The sequence below is a fragment of the Leuciscus leuciscus genome (assembly GCF_965113295.1).
Source record: "Leuciscus leuciscus genome assembly, chromosome: 8".
Lineage (NCBI taxonomy): Eukaryota > Metazoa > Chordata > Actinopteri > Cypriniformes > Leuciscidae > Leuciscus > Leuciscus leuciscus.
The window spans coordinates 23,012,490-23,033,548 of NC_138732.1; the positions used below are offsets into that span (position 1 = coordinate 23,012,490).

The 21,059-nt window shown below is 37.7% G+C and overlaps 1 protein-coding gene across 4 annotated transcripts in view; it reads left to right on the forward strand.

Moving 5' to 3' along the window:
- The window catches only part of pcdh11 (protocadherin 11), a 181,463-nt gene that overhangs the window by 12,244 nt on the left and 148,160 nt on the right, over positions 1-21,059 (forward strand). For 3 of the 4 annotated variants that reach the window (XM_082177251.1, XM_082177253.1, XM_082177252.1), the window contains exon 3: positions 2,069-4,555. In XM_082177251.1, the coding sequence (XP_082033377.1) occupies positions 2,069-4,555 (2,487 nt within the window). Of the gene's footprint in view, positions 1-2,068; positions 4,556-10,910; positions 12,611-21,059 lie in introns of those variants that run through there. The other variant, XM_082177254.1, reaches the window with a different exon arrangement.

Consider the following 21,059-nt stretch of genomic DNA (forward strand, 5'->3'; position numbering starts at 1 on the left):
AAAAAAAAACACCATTTTAGTCACCATGCATGTATTTGTAACTGAAAAAATGCAACCCAATATATTGTAACAAAAAGCACACCAAACAGATCCGCTTCTCACGGATTGTTGTGTTGATTCTCATATAAACATTACCATGGCAGTCAGCTTTGTTGATTTGTGTTGACTGTATATGGTAGAAGTGCTGTTCTGCAAATTGTTCCTTTTATAACCTTTCTGTTTTTGATGCTAATTATGTCTTGGATGAGTCTTGATATATGTGTTTTCGCATGTGTTGGTAGTACTGACAGTAGACCACAGATGGTCACAAAAGTGTGCCAAGAACCACCAAAGGGGATGTTACATGATTTTAGCATGTACAAAGCTTACTTTGTCAACCAAATAAAGAAATTGTAGTTTGATATTGTAGTTATTAGTTAACATGTACTGTAGCTGCATACACTGTGCCAATAAAAAACGGTTTGTTAGTGCCAGACTAAATGACTCAAGATTACCCATAGCATGAATGCATATAAATATCGTAATCACATTTTAAATATGTGCCTAGACAGAGTAATCTTTCCCAGCTTTATGTGTGTCAGGAAGCTTATCTCTTAAGGAAGTTGCTTCTTCTTGTTCTAGCATGAAAATGTTTTTGACTGAAAGAGCTTCAAAGAGCCTCTTTGTTTCACAAATGTGCTTGACTCTCATTCAGGCACTGTTCCCCTGTCTCCCTCGCTCGCCAACCACGGAAATATAGAATATATGTGATGTTTTGCCGTTCCATGTAGCCTGATCTGTAATCATAAATATTAGGGCTAGTTTTGGTAGGAAGGCAATTATTTTAAACAGTCGAAGCTGGTCTCTCACGGGGATTACATATGCATTTGTTTTCATTTTCCTCAGGCTTTGCTGTTGCCTAGATTTAGCTCCTTACCGGGAGATTTTTTTATTTTTTATTTTTTATGTTCAGGTTTTTCCTTTTCTTTAATCTGTGGTGGTCTTGCAGTATGTTTAAAATGGAAGCTTATCTCTTTTACTCCTTTGCTTTGCTCACATATGAACTTGAAACTGCACAAGTTGTCTTCCATACACTAAATCAGAGTCTTGATAGTTGGGTAAAACAATAAGTTGTGTGCAGCAAAACAGAATACACCAGAGGATTGGGCTAGAACTCACTGTTTCATTATTATACTGTTATGAGATGCACTGTGGCTTTGTTACTTGTATTGGTTGGTATAAAATGTTGTTTTTGAATGTTAAATCTGCTATTTTATGTCAGACTGGCAAATGGTTTTAAAATACAAAAAAGTAAACTAAGTGTGTTTATTAAGGAATCTATAAAGGTCAGGGAGCAAAAAAACAAACAAACAAAAAACATGAGGGTTAATAAAAGGCTTGCTGTAATATTTCATACAGGAATATGTGCATCGATTCATGCTCACCCAAGTAAATATGGAATGACACAAGGTAATTTCCTGTCCAGCAATTTTTTTTTGGATTGTTTACCACATCTTAGACCTATTTACTTTGGTGGGAGAAACAGTGTTTAGTGCATCGTTTATGGCACATATTTTAGTTTTCAGGTGCTCGATGGAACTGTTTACTGTGTGGGGATCCAGTGTTTGCTTTATAGGATAATATCCCCCGGATGGGCTTTTCAAGTAAATATTTTGAAGACCTTGTGCAGTTGCTCATAGGATTAAAGAACTTTAACCCCAAGGTTTAATGCTGAAGCTAAAGCCAACATCTGTTAAAAGCCAGAATAAATGACTGGCTCAAACACATTAGTATTTGAATGTTTCTGACTTGTGTCTGTAAGTTCTGACATACATTTAAAGTAAGAAAAACTAGTAATATGCACAATAACAACAACAACAACAGCAATAGCATATGAAGCAGATGGAAAAAATGCAGCGTGAGATTTTTTGTTCAAACATAAACATCAAGTGGAGGTGTTCTCTAACTGACACTTAACTAAACACTTTAAAAATGTCCTGTTTTTTTGTATTATTTTTATTTTATTTTTTATTTTATTTTTTATATACTGCAAACTGTTTACAATACTTTTTTTGACTGTATTTTCCAGAGTGTGAGCGAATTTGGCCTGGACATCATTGAGACGCCTGAAGGAGACAAATGGCCTCAACTCATAGTCCAGCAGAGTCTCGACCGGGAGACGAAGGACACCTTTGTGATGAAAATTAAAGTTGAGGATGGTGGCACACCTCCAAAGTCCAGCACAGCTATTCTGCAGGTGACTGTCTCAGATGTGAATGACAATCGGCCGGTGTTCAAGGACAGCGAGGTGGAGGTAAACGTTCCTGAGAATGCCCCAATGGGAACATCTGTCACTCACCTTCATGCCACAGATGCTGATCTGGGGTCCAATGCTCAGATTCACTTCTCCTTCAGCAACCAAATCTCCCCTGCCACCAAACGACATTTTGCTATTGACAGCACAACTGGACTGATTACCGTCAAGCAGCCATTGGACAGGGAAGTCAACCCAGTGCACAAGCTTATAGTGCTGGCCAGTGACGGAAGCTCTACCCCTTCAAGGGCTACAGTGATAGTCAATGTAACAGACATTAATGACAATGTCCCCTCTATAGACACCCGTTATATAATTAATCTAGTTAATGGCACTGTGCTGTTGTCTGAAAATGCCCCCCTTAACACAAAAATAGCTCTAATTACTGTGACAGACAGAGATGCAGATCTGAACGGTAAAGTAACTTGTTACACTGATCATGATGTACCTTTCAGACTGAAGCCGGTCTTCAATGACCAGTTTTTGCTTGAAACTGCCGCTCCCTTAGATTTTGAGACCACTCGCGAGTATGCGATTAGGATAGTCGCATCTGACTCTGGGAAACCTCCTTTGAACACTTCGGCAATGGTTCTGATTAAAATCAAGGATGAGAATGACAATGTCCCAGTTTTCCCTCAACCTGAAATCCAGCTGTCCATTCCAGAAAACAATGACCCCGGCACACAGTTGATAAAAATCAGTGCAACAGATGCAGATAGTGGTTCAAATGCCCTTATTATTTACAGTCTTGGGCCAGATGCTCCTGATGGGTTTAACATAGATCCCCGTTCTGGTATCCTTTCTGTTGTCAAAAGGCTGGATAGAGAGAAGCAGGAGAAGTATTCATTTACAGTCATTGCCAGGGATAATGGTTCTACCGCTCTTCAAAGCAACGTCACCGTAAAGCTAATAGTCCAAGACCAAAATGATAACAGTCCAGCCTTCACCCATCCCGAGTACAACTTCTATGTGCCTGAGAACCTGCCTTTGTATGGAACAGTTGGTTTGATCACTGTCACGGATGCAGATGCTGGCGACAATGCAGTCATCACCCTCTCGATCATAAATGGAAAGGACAATTTCATCATCGACCCAAAAACCGGGGTGATCAAACCAAACATTACCTTTGACAGGGAGCAACAAAGTTCCTACACATTTGTTGTCAAGGCTGTGGACGCAGGTCAAATGCAAACCACCTCATATGCCAAGGTCACCATAAACGTTGTTGATGTGAATGACAATCGACCGGTGTTTGTCATCCCCTCCTCAAACTACTCCTATGATCTAGTACCTTCAACCACCAGCCCTGGATCTGTGGTGACCAGAGTGTTTGCCATTGACAATGACACAGGCATGAACGCAGAGCTGCAGTATAGTATTATTGGAGGGTCGCCGAGAGGATTGTTTGCCATTGACAAAACGACAGGCAACATTACTCTGCAGGAGAAGATTATAGCGACAGACCAAGGTCTCCATAGGCTAGTGGTAAAGGTTAAGGATTTGGGCCAGCCTGAGTCCTTACATGCAATTGCCCTTGTTCATTTGTTTGTGAATGATACTGTCTCTAATGCCACGTTCATCCAGGAGCAACTACGCAAGAGTTTGGAGACTCCCTTGGAGCGGAACATTGGGGACAACGATGTGACACCCCAGACCAATGGCTACGTGATTGTCGTTATTGCCATAATTGCTGGGACTATGACTGTTATCTTGGTGATCTTTGTGACTGCTTTGGTACGCTGTCGACAGACACCGAGACACAAAGTTGTCCAGAAGAGCAAGCAGAGTGGTGAGTGGGTATCACCAAACCAGGAAGGTCGGCAGATTAAAAAGAAAAAGAAGAAGAAGAAGAGGTCTCCAAAAAGTTTGCTGTTGAATTTCGTAACCATCGAGGAATCCAAGTCCGATGACCCTACCCATGAGCACATCAATGGCACCTTAGACCTCCCTGTTGAACTTGAGGAGCAGACAATGGGAAAGTACAACTGGGCTACCACACCGACTACCTTCAAACCTGACAGTCCTGACTTAGCCAAGCACTACAAATCCGCTTCCCCTCAGCCAACATTCCAGATCAAACCAGAGACCCCTGTGGCTCCCAAGAAGCATCATGTCATCCAGGAACTCCCACTGGACAACACATTCGTCGTGGGCTGTGACTCACTATCCAAATGTTCCTCCAGCAGCTCCGATCCCTACAGCGTTTCAGAGTGCAGCTGTCAAGGGAGCTTCAAGGCACCTGGACAAATCCACACCAGACAGGTAATTCATAACTTCCTTTCTTCAACCACTTGCTGCTCTAGCTCCCATTTGTACTGTCCTTCTGTGAGAAAGATGTGGAATGGAGGGTGGCAGCCACATGTTCTGAGCTTCCACAAGGGCTCAAATATGCATGCATGTAAGGATACAATACATAAATGAAAATCTGAAACTTAAAATTGGGAGGTTCTTGGTTTTATGGTTGTGTGCTCATATTAACAAAAATGCCATTTCACTTCTTCGCTGAAGAATACTGTAGAAAAAATGCCACAAATTATCAACTGAAGAGGCATTCTACATATTAGGAAGACTGACAGATAGCAAGAAGTTGGATAGCTTTGATTATGTGATATTTTTCTTTTCTTTTCCAAATTAGACGTTTAATTCTAAAGAGTAATTATTAGCAAAACAACTTTTGTGTGTACAAAAACAAGAGTGCTAGCTTGAGATTACAGCTATGTTTGTTCTTGATTGACATGCCAAAACCAAGCATGCTTGACAGAAAACCAAACAAGATAGGGTTGCGTTTCACAGGCACAACTGAACAGATGCACACTGCTGAAACAATTGTTTCCCACAGAAATGCTTGATAGAACTCATTAGAGCTAAAACTTGTAACATAGTAGGGAAAGGATGATTATTTTTAAATAGAATTCCGAACTCAGTCCAAAGGAAACATTATAAGTTGTCTCTGAGGGAAATTGCCAGCATTAATGAGACGAAGGTTCATTTGAATACCAGTATTCTAGTCTATGGTTCCAGAGGAGATGTGCCAAATGCAAAATAGCTAATAAATAAAAGCAGGTGAGGGACATAAATGTAAATTGGGGTGGAGAGAGAGGTGGCTTCGCTGCGGCAACTGGTCTTTCTCGCAGAGTGGAAGACTGAGCTGTGCGATTGTAGGTCAGAGAGATCAAGGTGAAGACAGAGCTGTGGGACCGTGAAACTTAAATAGAAGCATATTCACTAATAGCTTGAAACACCATTCATTTTACCTATCAACTGCATGTTTTTAATGACCAGGCATTGAGTCTGCCGCATAGCCATTTTCTTGAGTAGGTTAGAAAGCACAGGACTGCGGTCAGGAATGTAAGTTGGCAATACTCCAGAGGCCCAGATTCAAACAAGACTGAGCATGTAAATAGTGATAGGACACTATATAAGACACTATCGACATGAACAGTAACTAGCTTGCCAAAATATTTATTTCTGTTTTTGTTTAGCATTAGTATTCAATCACAGACAATCTTGTTTTTTTTTCTGTAATGTCATGTCATCCACTGTGAGCTCTTGTCCTTATTGAAGAAAATCCCCCTCTGCATATTTCTTACAAATTACAGTATATCCACTCAGACACATTGTGTGCATGGTAATTTAAGGTGACACCCACACATAGCTGATGTTCCATTTTCACCATGAGGCCTTTATTTTAAAATGCAGTTAAAAGCAACACTCTGCCATGGTGCATTATAAGCCTGCTTACATAGTGAGATTATGGAATGACACATAATTCAGGTTAGGTTTGTAATTTGCCCTGCCAAAGTTGTCCTCCTGCTTCTGTACGTTTTGAAATATGCAGAAATATTTGTTGAAGGTTTTGAAACCTTGCATCAGATTCTTCTTGAAATGTTTGTGAAAAAATCATCCTATTCAGATGGTGCCTTGTGGTGCCTTGTACTGTCAGTACTAGAGTTACTATAGCAAATTAATATGAAGAGTTCCAAACACGATACATCCATTTTGATTAATTTGAGTAAAAATGTGTTTTCTTTACCAAGAAAGTGGCAAGATGAAAACCAATGTTTTCTGTTTCAAACTTTCACATAGCATCTTTGGGTTATTATAACATAAATTCAAATCCAGATTTAGATTTTCAAAGATTTATTGTAAAAACTGATTATTTTTCCCCCAAAATGCAATAAACTCATGACAATTTTTTTTTTCTCCCAAAATGCATTTAATCCATTGAATCAATATAAAAGTTATTTTTCAGATTGAAATTGTTGAAAATACAAAAACAAAGTAAGTTGATCCACATGTAACAGCCTCTGAACTCGGTCAATACTATATTCAGGCATGTACTGGACTAAAAATACATTCAATCAGCCATCGCTAGGAAATACCTCCTGAACTTTTTTGATGGCGATCAGCTGTAAAATGGCTTGGTCCTGCTCGATTTTCGTTGACTTTGAGTAAACAATTGAAAGTTTTTCAAAAATCCCCTGTGGTCAACGTGTCAGCGTGACAGAAGTTTGATGCTGTAGTGTGAGAACAAGCAACAGCCAGCATTTTTCCTCCTCCTGAGTGCCTCATCTTCTTAATCTCCTCACGTAAATTATTAGATTTCGATGGCTTACATTTCTTCCCTACCGCAGAAACCACTACAGGTTCATCAATGCCGTAGATAAGGAAAATTAGGATACCGGGTGTATTCAAAGCGCCGCCGTTACTGTTAACAATGCATGGAATGGTGCGCTGTGATTGGTTGAGTGGATTTATCACATTCTGCAGAGAAGGGCGACTGGTATTTGTCGCGGTTTGGAAAGAAAGGGAGAAAAATGACAGAATAACACGGTGGATATCGCATTTTACGTAAAATAAAAAAATGACTTTTCAATACCGACCCTATACAATACTGATTTTTGATATATATATATATATATATATATATATATATATATATATATATATATATATATATATATATATAGAGAGAGAGAGAGAGAGAGAGAGAGAGAGAGAGAGAGAGAGATTTTATTATTTTAATTATTATTATTTTATTGACAGGGATATACTGTAGTAAAATATTGCATTCTCGAAAATCCTCCCTTTCAAACAGACATTGACCCTTTCTTTGAGCAGTTCAAAACCTACCGCAGGGCAGGTTTGGACTAGATCTTTCTATGATTTCTATTATTTCTTTTTTTCTTTTGGAGAATTAAACTTAAAACTATTCAATATTTAAAGACATTGGGTTAAATAACAGTGCATGCCTTAGATATACATGTTATTCCTATAAATCTTAAGGTTATCCTGTATGCTTTGACAGGTATAGACAATTGAAATAGCCCATTAAAAAAAAAAAAAAAAAGTTATACGATCCTGAATCATCTTCAATTCTGAAGTGCTCTTTATGTAGTATCTAAGCATTCCACTTTGGGCAAACCTTATTTTTGCTTTCATAAAATAGCTATTGTTTTTAATATTTCTTCTTACTTAGTCGTTGTAAACAACACTTGGAAAGCAGCTGAGAGACATTACTGACAGACAGACACCAGATATTGAAATATCAGATCATGTCCCATACCGGTTGGCCCCATATTTGGTGCATTAGCTCTGGTGTCTCATGTTAGCTATAAAGCAGTGACACAAATGTCAGCATTACTTAACTTTAGTGGCCCCATCTCGATGTCTGAGAAACATCATGTCTGAATGTGCCATGATGAATAGGAGCAAGAACATTTGTAGCGACCATTAAAGGATGCATTTCTCCCAGGAAACACTCATTGATGAAGGTCAATGGGATGCTTAGGGGGCTGGGAATGATGTCAGCATCAAAGAAAAGCTTGTCAAAATACAACATAGTTATGGGCCATATGGCTCATAATACCATCAGAGGTCCATTCTGCATTCTGCTCAGCACCACAAACCTCTTTCCCACCCCTTTCACTCATTTCTGCCTTTCTTTTATCTTTTGCACTCCTTGTTCTCAGACAGTGATTTTAGAGGTCAGTCCATCCGGTGGTGGTGGGGCTTCTGTCTGAATACACACTTTAGTTGTGGCAGATCAAGTAAATTCCATCGTACTTGACTGATCCCTGCAAGGCCATGAATATGCAAGAACGCTAGTCAAATCAAACGCTATAAGGCCTCTATATTCAGAGATGGGGTGTATTTGAGGTCAGTAGCTTCGACATTCTAACCTCATGTTACTTGCAAACCCGTCTACATTCGGTTTGGTGTGAATATGCCCTCAGTCAAACACATTTCCTTTGCATCAGGCTTCATGGTACATTCAACTTTTCAAAAACATCATCAAATATGGGAGAGGTATCCTTGAGTCCACAGTTTGTAATCTTACCCACCCTCGTTTCAATAATTCAAATTCTACTTCATTTTTGAATCTCACCGGGTATAGGGCAGATGTGCCTAGATTTCTAACAAACACATTTTTTAGAAATTCATGAAGTGATTAATTCTCTCTCTCTCTCTCTCTCTCTCTCTCTCTCTCTCTCTCTCTCTCTCTATTGATTACTTCCAGTTGTGTCAAACTCCAGGCAATTTCTTCAGTGCTTAGCCCATCAGCAGGGCCGGCACAAGCTCAACTGCCGCTCTAGGCAAAAAAATGTCGGGCCGCCCCCACTTCACTCTCACAATTAAACACGATCTTTTAGATGGATGTGAAAGACTGGATATTTTGTTTCTTGATACAATTGCACTAAAATAAAAGGAAATACAAGCATGTTTTCTGATTATAATTTTTTCATTATGCAATGTAAAAAAAAATCTGCAAATGCAAATTCCATATTACATTATTAATAAGAATATCTCCTGGAAGATTCTGTATAATTCCAGGTGGGCCGCAGTACCACTTCGACATAAAGATAGTTTTACATGGGACGCGGAAGCACAAGTCTCTAGTTCATTTTCAATGAGAGACACATGGAAAGCAGCAAATCTGTGGTAGTTCTGGTAGTTTGCGAAGCGACGGTGTGCAAGCTGTGCTCATTCACCCGGAATCCTGTAACTTGCACAGCTCTTCGTAGCAGTTATAAATATTATAAATATTAATATATGGCATATACAAATATTACGCACACAATAAGGTGAACTACGTCACTTCTCCCCCACTTTCTCTCACAAACACATGAGCTACATAACCCTACCTTTCAGAAGTGAGTGTCGAGCTTCAAAATCGTTAGTCATCTCCAGCAGTAAAAGTCGTCATCTTTTGTATTCATGTCCTGATAGTTTTATTTGTTTTGATGACATTTTTGGTTGTACATCAGGGTGTTTTGCATGTAGACCAATGCCGCTCTAAAGAGTGGAGTGGGGTGGGGTGGGGTGGAGTGGGGTGGGGTGGGGTGGGGGCGGGGCGGGAGTGGCACTACTAGGTAGAATGATGGAAAGTATATTTCGATTTAGAACTAATGGGGTGATAACTCGAATATAAGTCCAATAATTATAAATTAATGTCCCAAAAATAAATGAATGAATTAAATTAAAAAATAAAACTCTTTCTTTCTTGCCAGCCTGACTGTGCTGCTGCCCTAGGCGACTTCCTAGTTTGCCTTTAGACAATCAGCAATTGCCAATCCGCAATAATTTTGGATCTTGGACTTTAGTAATATATTCTACATGCTCATTTAATACTGTTCTCTCTCTTTTTTTAACCATTTGTTTCAGCCATAGAGAATCGTAAGTGAAATACAAGTTTGCCATTAACAGTATTGCCCTGAGGCGTTATGGATGATTTGGTTATTGCATAAAAAAAAAAAAAAAACTGCTTTTCAGTTGAGGTCATACAATAATTAAATGGGCTCACATACATGTGTTTCTGCATTTTTGAAGTAGGAACAGCAGTGTGTGGTAGATTTTTACCTAAATCCATTATATACATTTTATCAGCATGTGTTTCCTGGGAAATTAACAATGAGCTTGACATTGTGTTCTACCAGTTAAGATGCACTTTAATGTCACTACTGTCAGCTTGAAAAAGTCTCTTAAGTCGTTTACCTTTTATTTTTATTTGTTGGCATTGTTGAAGAGTAACTATAGAGAGCTTTGAATTGGTACTTTTCTCTTGCACGTGCTTATTAGATTCATCCACTGTCGCCTGAGGTTGACTCAGAAAAGTAATAATGAAGTAATATAACCTTATCAGTTGAGTAGAATATATATATATATATATATATATAAAATAAATAAATAAAAATAAAACTTTTTTAAAGTTTTATACCAAACCACTATCCAACTATCTTAAAAAGAAATGTTTTAGTCACATGAGCTTCCTGTTGTCATCAATGAATGAGTGTTGCTGTAGTGTGGTGGATGTAACAGCACATTCGGAGCAAAAAGCAATTTGGTTTACCTGCATGCACTGACTAGTCACTTTTACCCATTGATAACACCCAGCATTCTTCAAGGTAAATCCGACAAGATAAAAATAGCACAAAACTCTTTTTGTCTGTTCCTTGAAGAATGCTTTATCTTTCTCTCTCTTCATGTATGCATGTGAATGTATATGTCCAGAGAGAGGACTTCATTATCATCTTACACAGTACATACTGCAGCTTAGCAAGCCAGATGATTTTGTAACTACAATCTCCCTATATCTGTCTGTCTCTCTATATTACAGGAGACGGCACTGAAACCACCACTCTATGGCACACTCTGTGGCACAGGTACAGCTCGCTCCCACAGGATAAAAATCAATCTCTAGCTGCCATTTCCTAAAGAGAGGGAGGGAGGGAGAGGAAGGCAATCACTGAAGAGGTGAAAACGTGAACTGTACAGAATCTCCAGCCTCAAACGAGTCCTAGAGAGCAACATCAGACTAATTTAACCGTCCGAAACTCTGCTTGTGATTTTTAGGAGGTTTGAAATGCTTTGTTTAAACCCTTTTGTCCTCATTCACCGGTTGCACCGAATAGGGCACGAAAGACACCTCCACTCTGCTTATCCAAATGGAATATGACTATGGCAAAGACCTCTGTATAGGATGTTTATATAGATATGTATTTATGTATAGAAGCATCACAGTCCTTGTCGTCTGTGTGTCTATTTATTGATTTTGTTCACTGATTTTCTTGATTGACGAATTAGACAAAGTTTGATGAAACTTTGACGTGCCTGCTGGTTGTTTCTTTTTTCATTCTATATATCCTTTGCTCACCTGCTATTACTGTTTTATTTGTTCATTCTGTGCTCGCACAGGCACCGTATCCGATAGATCCGTTATCACGGCTTTGATACGGCAAACTCTTCGTCACTGATTGCCAAGGCTTGTTAACGTGTGGCTAACATTGAAATGCATGGCCCTCTATAGGAGGTACCAACACACTTTAGCTGTGACACTGATTGCCTCCGAATTTGGGACGTGGAAGAGTCTAATATAGCCCTAATGCTTTACTAAGCTACAATCATATGGGACAGTGTTCCTGCTTTCTAATCAAAGAATCCCCTTGTATGCAGTAGAAAGGGACACCGGGTCTGACCTTTATATGTTGTCTGTGTAGTTCGCTTTTACCAGAGCCAATATAACCTGTAAGATGTATTTAACTGATTTTGAATAGAAAGCCTCCGGCAATCTGTCATACGAGATGGTAGGTTTTAGTTACATCACCTGGGTGTTTGTATATTCTGAAACTGACATGTTATGTATTCATACAACCGAGATGAAAAAAAAAAAAAAAAAAAACGTATATTAAAAGTAGAAAAAAACAATACAGAGCACGAAAATACAACGTGGACTATTCAGATTTTATGTCAACAGCAATAAATTTACAATCAAACGAGAACTCACACTACATGAGCACTTTAAAGTCGTGATAACAAGCATCCTACAGCTCTTTTGTGAAACTTAGCAGTCTGGTATTTCCGTCTTGAATGACTATTACATCACTAATAAATTGCTTTGATGGATAGCACTTTTGTTCAAGCAGTAATTTACTCCTTTTTAGCAAATGGGCTGATTTGTAGAAGTGTCTTTGGGCCCAAATGTTTGACCTCTTATTCCTGCGGAGGTATCAGATGTCTTAATGGTGTCAAGTGTAACGCTCTGGAGTAGGAAACACAGAATGACTCACACATAAAACTGTAGCACTGTGCAAGAAACAATTAGATATGCCTGGATATTTGCGATAGACAAAAGGATGGGAGGGGAAAAAAAGAAATGGACTTTTTTTAATGTAAGGGTCTCATCACTTTCATTATATATGAAGCACCTTACATTATCTTTGTATTCTTCTTTGATTTGCCAACATGTGAAGTCAACTGTATATAACTGTTTTATGTATGTTTGAGCTTTGGAAGTTTATTAAAGTCTTTTGCATTGTACTGCACATTTCCATGCGTCATTTATTAACTAAACAATATTACATTTATATGCAGTTGGGTCCAAACGTCTGAGACCACTATGATAATGTTTCTGTATTGTAGTTTTTTTATGTAATGCTCATTTTTATTATAAACAATAAAGTAAGGGGAACATGTCACAAAATGTATTATTTGATATTAGTATCTACTTCTTCATTTGATGATTTAAAAAAAGGATTTTTAACCTGGTCTCTGATTTTTGGACTGCACTGTATATATTCCCATTTAATATATTACTTAATTTCCTTTGCACAATATTTTTTGTTTTTGTTTGTTTTACTGTAAAGCATAAAGTAAGAATGTTGTGGTGCATTAATTAAAGCCTATATAAAGCATAAAAGCTGAGCCACGTTGGCTCTTTAAACTCACAAGTACACCTTAGTCTGTGGAAGTTCCTAAATTATGCAACCACATTTATTTAGCTCAATTATGCAACTGCACTGGAATTTATGCAGAAATTTATTGAAATATACCTTTTTATAAGACTTAACAATTACAAATTTTAAGGCTCACTGATCACATAATATTTCCTCAACATCCGTTTGTGAGCAGGCCCAAGAGCCAGCCATTGTTCCCATGTATGTGGTTTCAAAGCATCTGTTCCAGAAGTTCACTTGAAAGAAGGGAGAAATGAGAGGCGCAGTGGAAAACAATTTAATTGCTTATCAAAGTTACTTTAAATTGCAAGACTGGAGAGCTACACATTTCCCTTAAGGGAAATATGTCCTTGGTGATTAGAGAAAATGGTGCACATGCACTATGTTGAGCTTGTCTCCTTTTTTTTATCTGAGATAGTGTGCAAATGTCAGCCCGCTATTAATATCACAATGTAAACTCTCAATATGCTAAACTATGTGTACACTCTATGTTTGCATGCACGCTTCCATAAGAACTGAGTGAGAAGACCATCATCAAAGCACATTTGCTATTTCGTGAAACACTTTTGCTCACTCCAGCTTGCACATGTGTTCCAGATAAATATATACATAAAAAAAAAAAAAAAAATGTTTTACGATTCTGTGTCAAATATTTAAGAGATAATGTAGAATCAGCAGGCTGCTGCTTCTACATCTCAGCTTCTACCAAATAAATAAAGGAATATACATGAAATAGTGATTTCAATTGATATGATTTTATCTTTCTGTAGCTCAAACTGTAGCGCATGGCATCGCTAGCAATGCCAAGGTCATGGGTTCAATTCCCAGGGAATGCATGAATTGATTAAATATAAAGCTTGAGCGCAGTGTAAGTTACTTTGGATAAAACCATCTGCCAAATGCATAAATGTAAATATCATTTCATCAGTTGTTCGAGAAGAAAGAGATCACTGAATGCTACAAAAGACTAGCACAGTCATGTAGGAAATCAGTTGCTTTTTACAACGGTCAATTATACTGTCAAGTGGTCATTATACAAATCTGAACGCAGAATGCCGCAATCGACCAATCAAAATGGAGTATTCCACAGAGTCTTACTGTCTTTGGATTTAAAGAATGGGCAAAAATCTTCCAACAGATTGGTCTCCATCTGCTGGCAAATTATGTTTCTTAAAGATATGTAATTTAGCCATTGTTATTCTTCAAATTGACTGTGACAGCTGAGGAGAGTTTTGTGTGTTGGCTCTGCTTGATTTGTGGCGTTGAGCTTAAATGTATTATTTGTTTGACAGCGTTTAGAGGAAGAAGAATTTTCATTGAATCAAATAGAAATGCTCTAGCTGCTACATGCCATGGATTATGTGGCTCCATGTGGTGTGCACAAAGCTAACGTACCTGCATGTTTGCTCATAATCTAATAAAGCAACTGTCAATAAGGAGACTGATTAACTGTAAAGTTTCAGCTTTTATAATGGAAATGCCTCAGGGATTGAGTACATTAGCCTAAAACAACCTTGAACAGGTTAAAGGTACTGTACAGTTCACCCAAAAATGAAAGTACACACAAAGTGAGACATTATTCTTACAAATTAATACTTTTATTCAGCGAGGATGCATTAAATTGATCAAAAGTAGTAGAGACATTTATATTACAATAGTTTTTTTTTTTTTTCATATGAATGCTGTTCTTTTGAACATTCTATTCTTCAAAGAATTCAAAAAAAAAAAAGTTTCCGCAAACAATATTAAGCAGCACAACTATTTTCAGAAATGTTTCTTGAGCAGAAAATCAGCATTTTATATTGATTTCTGAAAGATTAATGATGTTGAAAAATCCATCTTTGCATCACATAAATAAATTACATTTGAAAATATTAAAACTAGAAAACAGTTATTTTAAATTGTAATAATTTTTCAGCATATTGCTGTTTTTTCTGTATTTTTTGGATTAAACAAATGCAGCCTCTTGAGGATTTTTTTTTTTTTTTGTCAGTTGAAGGTAGTGGGCTGTTGTTTTGGACCCCATTGACTTTCATTATATGAACCAAAACAGTTCTTCAAAATACCTTCTTTTATGTTCTGCAGAAGAAAAAGTCATACAGATTTGGGACGGCATGATGGTGAGTAAATGATGACGCAGTTTAAATTTTAGGGTGATCTTATGTTTAATGTTGCCTTTGATTGCACTCGACTTTCAAATCTGACTTTGCACAATGTTACAAATCCTCTGAAACACATAGCTTCATTTTCTCTTTTCCTTTCCTGCGTGTGTTGGTGGGAAAGAATAAATGCATAAATTATTTCTAAAAATAAATATAATTTTGATTAATTTAAAGAAACTTAATGATTCTAAACAAGCCACGCTGCCACAGCACAATGAAAGTGAAACCAGTGAGGAACTGCATTATTTGACTCTGAATGCCTATGAAAGTACCTCTCCAGCAGGTGCTGACTATGAGAGTACTGCACCATAGAAGAGCTCATGAATTAATAAATCGGCTGGACTTTAGAATGACAAAATGTATCTTGAGGAGGATAGACTAGGATCAGATTGCTGAGAAAGTGCAACAAAACATATGTCTTGAGATCGTATTTATAATTCATATCGATCATATCCTGTGTCCTCAGTATTACATCACACACAGAGGGGCAGAATGGGGCCGGGATTTGAGGGTACCGGAGAGTCGTCCGTCGTTATAAATGATCAGGTACACGAGGGAATTACTGCAGACTGAGAATATTGTGTCCAAGCCCCAGAGGGTTTGCTGATTATCTCTATGTAGTGCTATTTATGCATTTTCTGTGCAGCGGTGTAGGAAACAGGAAGATGGTCTCTGTTATTTGCACTCAAGGCAGTGCAGCGCACTCCTGCTTCCAAATCTCTGCCAAACTGAATAATTCAATCATTTTTTTGCAGTTCTACATTTAGGTGTTCAAAAATCGAAGCAGTTCTTAAAGAGACCGGTTGTCGCTTGTTAAAATGTGCCCATTGGTTAAAAGTACAATGGTATAAATATTCACAAGCCACACAGGGATAACTATTTTTAGGCTGCACAGATTTACATACAATTGCTCTGAGATAGCTGATATTAATGTTATTGATGAAGGAAATGAATTATGAGTCTGTATATATGCAGACATTGCTTTCAGTACAGAATTGAGCAATGTGTTTAGTCAATTAGAGAGTCTATTTCTCACATTCAAAAGCATTCTAATGCAGAAGAGATTGTCCTAAATGGAGCACGTCTGACGTTAAAGCAGCTCTACAGCCATATAGCTTTTTGTTGGTTTTCAGGGGAGATTAGGACTTGCTTTTAAACTTGATTGTCGTTCTTGTTTGTCTAGGATTGCCAGGTTGTATAGGCTTATTATTCCAGAGGGAAAATGTAAAAAAGCTTCAAAATAAATACACTGCTGTCTGATTAAATGCTCTCGAAATTCAATTGAAGAATGTTGTTATACACTAATCTTCAGGAAGACACTGTCTAAGAAATACATTCTTATAAAACAAGGGATCAGAATTCAATTTCCAGAGCTTGTTTTTCATTTTGTCTGCATACATCCTAGCAATGTATCTTTTGTATGCCACATTTTTGCATTGCTCTGCAACATAATTCACAATTCACTATGTATTTATTTATGTATTTATTATGGCGGTTTAAATGATGTTAAAGGGGAATAGTTCACCCAAAAATCAATATTGTCATAATTTACAATGTTGTTCTAAACCCGTTTTTCTTTTTTTTTTCTTTTTTTTGTGAGGGTTATCTTATATAAAACATGGTTTACTCACTTTTATTGTAAGGCAAATGATAAAAGTTCTATTAGTGCTGCTGTGAAATATATTTGCATATGTATTATAAAGCTCAAACTGTATATAAAGCTTGTTTCCATGCATTTTTCGAGGTCTGAAAACATGGCATCTTTTTTCCATTATTTTAAATGTTAATTTTCTGAAAATAAATGATCTAAATGACAATATTTTTATGTGGAATTTGGAAGAAATGCTGTCAGTAGTTTGTAGAATAAATCAAATATTGAAATATTGTAGAATAAATCGAATTTTTTTTTTTTACAGATTTAAATAAAATCAAGAAATAATTCAACCAATTCTAATAAAAATGCTGCCAATATATACAAAATCTCAAGTCTCTCAAAATCCTTATGACTTTCTTTCAGGATTTGTATTTTTTTTTAAATATAATGCTTACTTTGATTGGAAAAGAGCAGCGTGGACATTTTTTTCAAATTGCCTTGTTTTGTGTTTGTAACGCTTGTAACGTCATGAGGGTGAGTAAATGATGACAGAAGTTTCATTTATGGGTGAACTGTTCCCTCTAAGAAATATACACAATTGTGACTAACACAAAACGTGTGTTCATTTTCCAAAGAAAGCATCTTCTTCCTCCATCTTCAGGGCTTATTTCTAGGAAACAGTGCCGTGTGGAACGGACATTTGTATGAGATCTTTTCTAAGTGGGTAAGCAGAAGATCGGCTAGTCAGGTTGGGAGGCGTTGACTTAAAGACACTGTTCAGAGCCATTGTAATCCAGGTAATCCAGCACAGATTTCTTGATTTACGCTCGCAAAAGAGATTGGAAGACGATAAGAGCCCAGCCACATCTTAGAATAGCTGATAATCTGGTTTGGACAGAGGACTAAGGGGTATTTACCCAGCCTTAACATTTGCTGAAGCAGATGGTAAGAAGGGGGGTTGGTGCCACCAAACTTCCTCATCTATCTACAGGACAAAAAATAAGGGAGAAAAAAGAACAGTGGATGATAATCAATGTTGTTTATTTGCTGCTTGACTCCTTAAGTACTGTCAGCCAGATTATAGGCTTTCCTGGGGATAATCGGAGACAGCAGACAATTGCCTTTTTTCCATCCTGAAAGTGTGATGGCGTAAAGAAGGCGGTTTAGGGTGGATGCCGACTCTTAATTCCTGATTAGACCTGATCCAAACCTTGCTAAAATTAACTGGGCAGGGTGCTAATCACTGAGCCACAGACACTCTCTGCTCCGCTCTGCCGGCGATTTTATGCTACATAGCTGACATAGAGTAGACGTCTCTAGAGTGAGACCCAATTAGGGCAGGCTTTTGAACCCTGCTCCGAACAATGTTTGACCACACAATAGACAAGTGATTTGCTACAAGCCGTTGTTACTTTGTTGACTATATAATAGCCCCTCAACAGAGCTGTCTCTCAACGAGGCTTGCGTTTGTCGTGCTGAACATACAGCTGTCGCTCCTAAGCCTGGTCTGAATAGCTTCTTATGAATAGCATTTCTGATATTTGAAAAGAAATAAAAGGAATACTGAAATACACTACCATTCAAATGTTTGGGCTCGTAATATTTTTCTATGTTTTTGAAAGAAGTATTTTTTTGCTCACCAAGGCTCCATTTATTTAATAATAAAAAAAATTAAAATAATTTCTTTCAATTTTAATGTTTTAAAATGTAATAATAACAGAGGCCAGCTAGTAAGAGCTGTGTGAGAAAACCTTACTCCCCTGGTCTCAAGAGGCGTACTAGCGATAGATGATAGAGGCTGCGGTCTTTAGCGCCCTTGTTAGTGCCCCCGCTTCCCATGTCGGAGACGCCGGTTTGAGTCCTGCTCGGAGCGGAGCGAGTAGGACCGGAGGGGTTACAATGGTGCTGTGACCCAGATGGGAGTGAAGTTTAGGGGGGTGAGTGTAAAGGAGGCCAGCTAGTGAGAACTGTGCAGGTAAACCTCACTCCCCTGGCTTCAAGAGACGCACTAGTGATAGATGCCAAGGCTGCAGCCTTTAGCATCCATGTTTGCACGCCTGCCTCTCATGACAGAAACGCCTGTTCGAATCCTGCTCGGAGCTTACACTGTAAAAAAAAAAAAAAACTGTTAATCAATAAGTTATGACAATATATGTTTTCACATTGCTTTAACTCATCAAAATAAGTTAAGCAATTGTCAACTTTTTTTTAATGTTATACAAGATTCAACTCGGTAATTAATGTAATTTAAGTTGAAATGACTTAAACATCCAAGTTGATTGTACTTAAAAATTTAAGACAGCAACTTTGTTTTACAGAATTTATTCCTGTGATGGCAAAGCTAGTCCAGTCTTAAGTGTCACATGATCCTTCAGAAATCTTTTGAATATGCTGATTTGCTGCTCAAGAAACATTTTGTGTTATTATCAACATTGCAAACAGCTGCACATATAAGTATAGGAAGTTCAAATGCAATGCATTAATTTGAAATAGAATTGTATACATGTATCCAGTCACAGTTTGAACAATTTGATACATAAAATGAAAAAGTTAATTTCAAAAAAAAATAAAAATAATTGAATTGTTTTGAATGGTAGTGTATAACCTTCAGTGGTGTTTTATATTAAATCTCCTTTGCTATTTAATTAATGCTATAGAGAAGCAAATTCTCTCAACACCACTAGACTAAACCTTTCGTTTTTGTATACCTACTTTTTAAGCACCTCATCATCAGGGATGGACAACAAGCGCAACCGAGACATATTTAACTAATTAGTTGGCAGCAGACTCATTAGAGCTCGGAACAACAGGAGTGGATGGCATATGGATGTCATGTAGCCAGGAGACCATATAATGCACTTTTAAAGGTGAACCGGTGCTAGACCGGAGGGGGGAAAAGTGTTAACAGAATAGATCAACATTGTATAACGTGGTCAAAAAATGCTAAATGGAATTTAATTCAATTAGCTTTCCTTTTTAATTGGTCAAAAACGTGTGATCAGAGGCCAAATTGAATGGCCGGTGCTCTCGATTTAATATGCATCCCCTCCACGGTCTGTGCAGCAGGCGGCCAGATGCGTTCAGAGGACGGTAAACGAGAGCGGACACACTGTTAAGTTTCCAGGAGACAAAGAAATTAGAATTATGCAAGCTTGAATTGACATTCTTCCAAACTTAACTTGCTGGCAGAGGCTATTAGCAAATATCAATATGAGGGCTGAAACCTTGCTATTTTTAAGATCGCTATTCATAGTATGGATCATTATATATTTATGACATCCAAACTTTGTCTTGCTTTCGACTTAAGTACAAAATCCTGATCTGGAATGTCAACAAAATGTCAGCTCGGTATTACATTGCAAAACAGACCCGAGAAGATTTTATTATAGGATAGTGTGTGTGTGTGCCATTATGCGTTCATTAGATTAAATCTGGCTGCAGGCAGTCAAATGTAAGAGAGGCAGACCTGCTGTTCAGGGGAATGTGAGCAGGAGCTGGAAGCATATACTGTTCGTACAGATTGTCGGCCCCAGAGAGCTGCCCTGTAGACCCCGCATGCCTTCGGATGCCTGCCGCTTGCCTAGTAAGCACTTTGAAAGCTACTGTATTGTTTAATACCTTGCCATACTCTTTGCTTCCCTCCATCTAACAGTAGTGGCTTTTGTCACACATGATGGGTGCTTGAAAAATTGTGTATATTTTCTAAATAAATAGGACAAAGAGGCGCTGAAAGATAAATTACTTTCCTTGGGTGCAGTCTTACGCTTTTTTAAAACACCTTTTCAATACTAAAACGAAATGAATGCCTTTTCAAACCAGGCACTTCTCTTTTGCGCCGTAAATACACCTAAAGCGCACCTTTCAAAGTGTTTGAGATTTGAATATTTGAACAGAAGGGCTTGGATCGTATTTCAAAACTTAAAATAAAAAAATAATGAAAAAAACAAAAAAACACAGAAACACACACAAAAAAAATTAAATCATAAGACCAGACCAAAGCGTCTGCTTTTTTTCAATGCTCACTGATGTTTTGACAACACATAAAGGCATAAACTTCTCATATGGTCATTGCTGTTTCAAATGTTGTATTTTTTTATAAGTTGTTTTATCGGCAGATAAAAGACAGCATACTCTTTTGTGAGCTATGTACTTTCATATTGCTTTTCTCTTTCTCTCTCTCTCTCTCCTTTTTTTATTTTTATTTTTGAATTTTTATAAATGCAAACAGGCTTTGGCTGTTCTGCAATCTGTCTGCATGGGGCGATGCCTTTTGATTG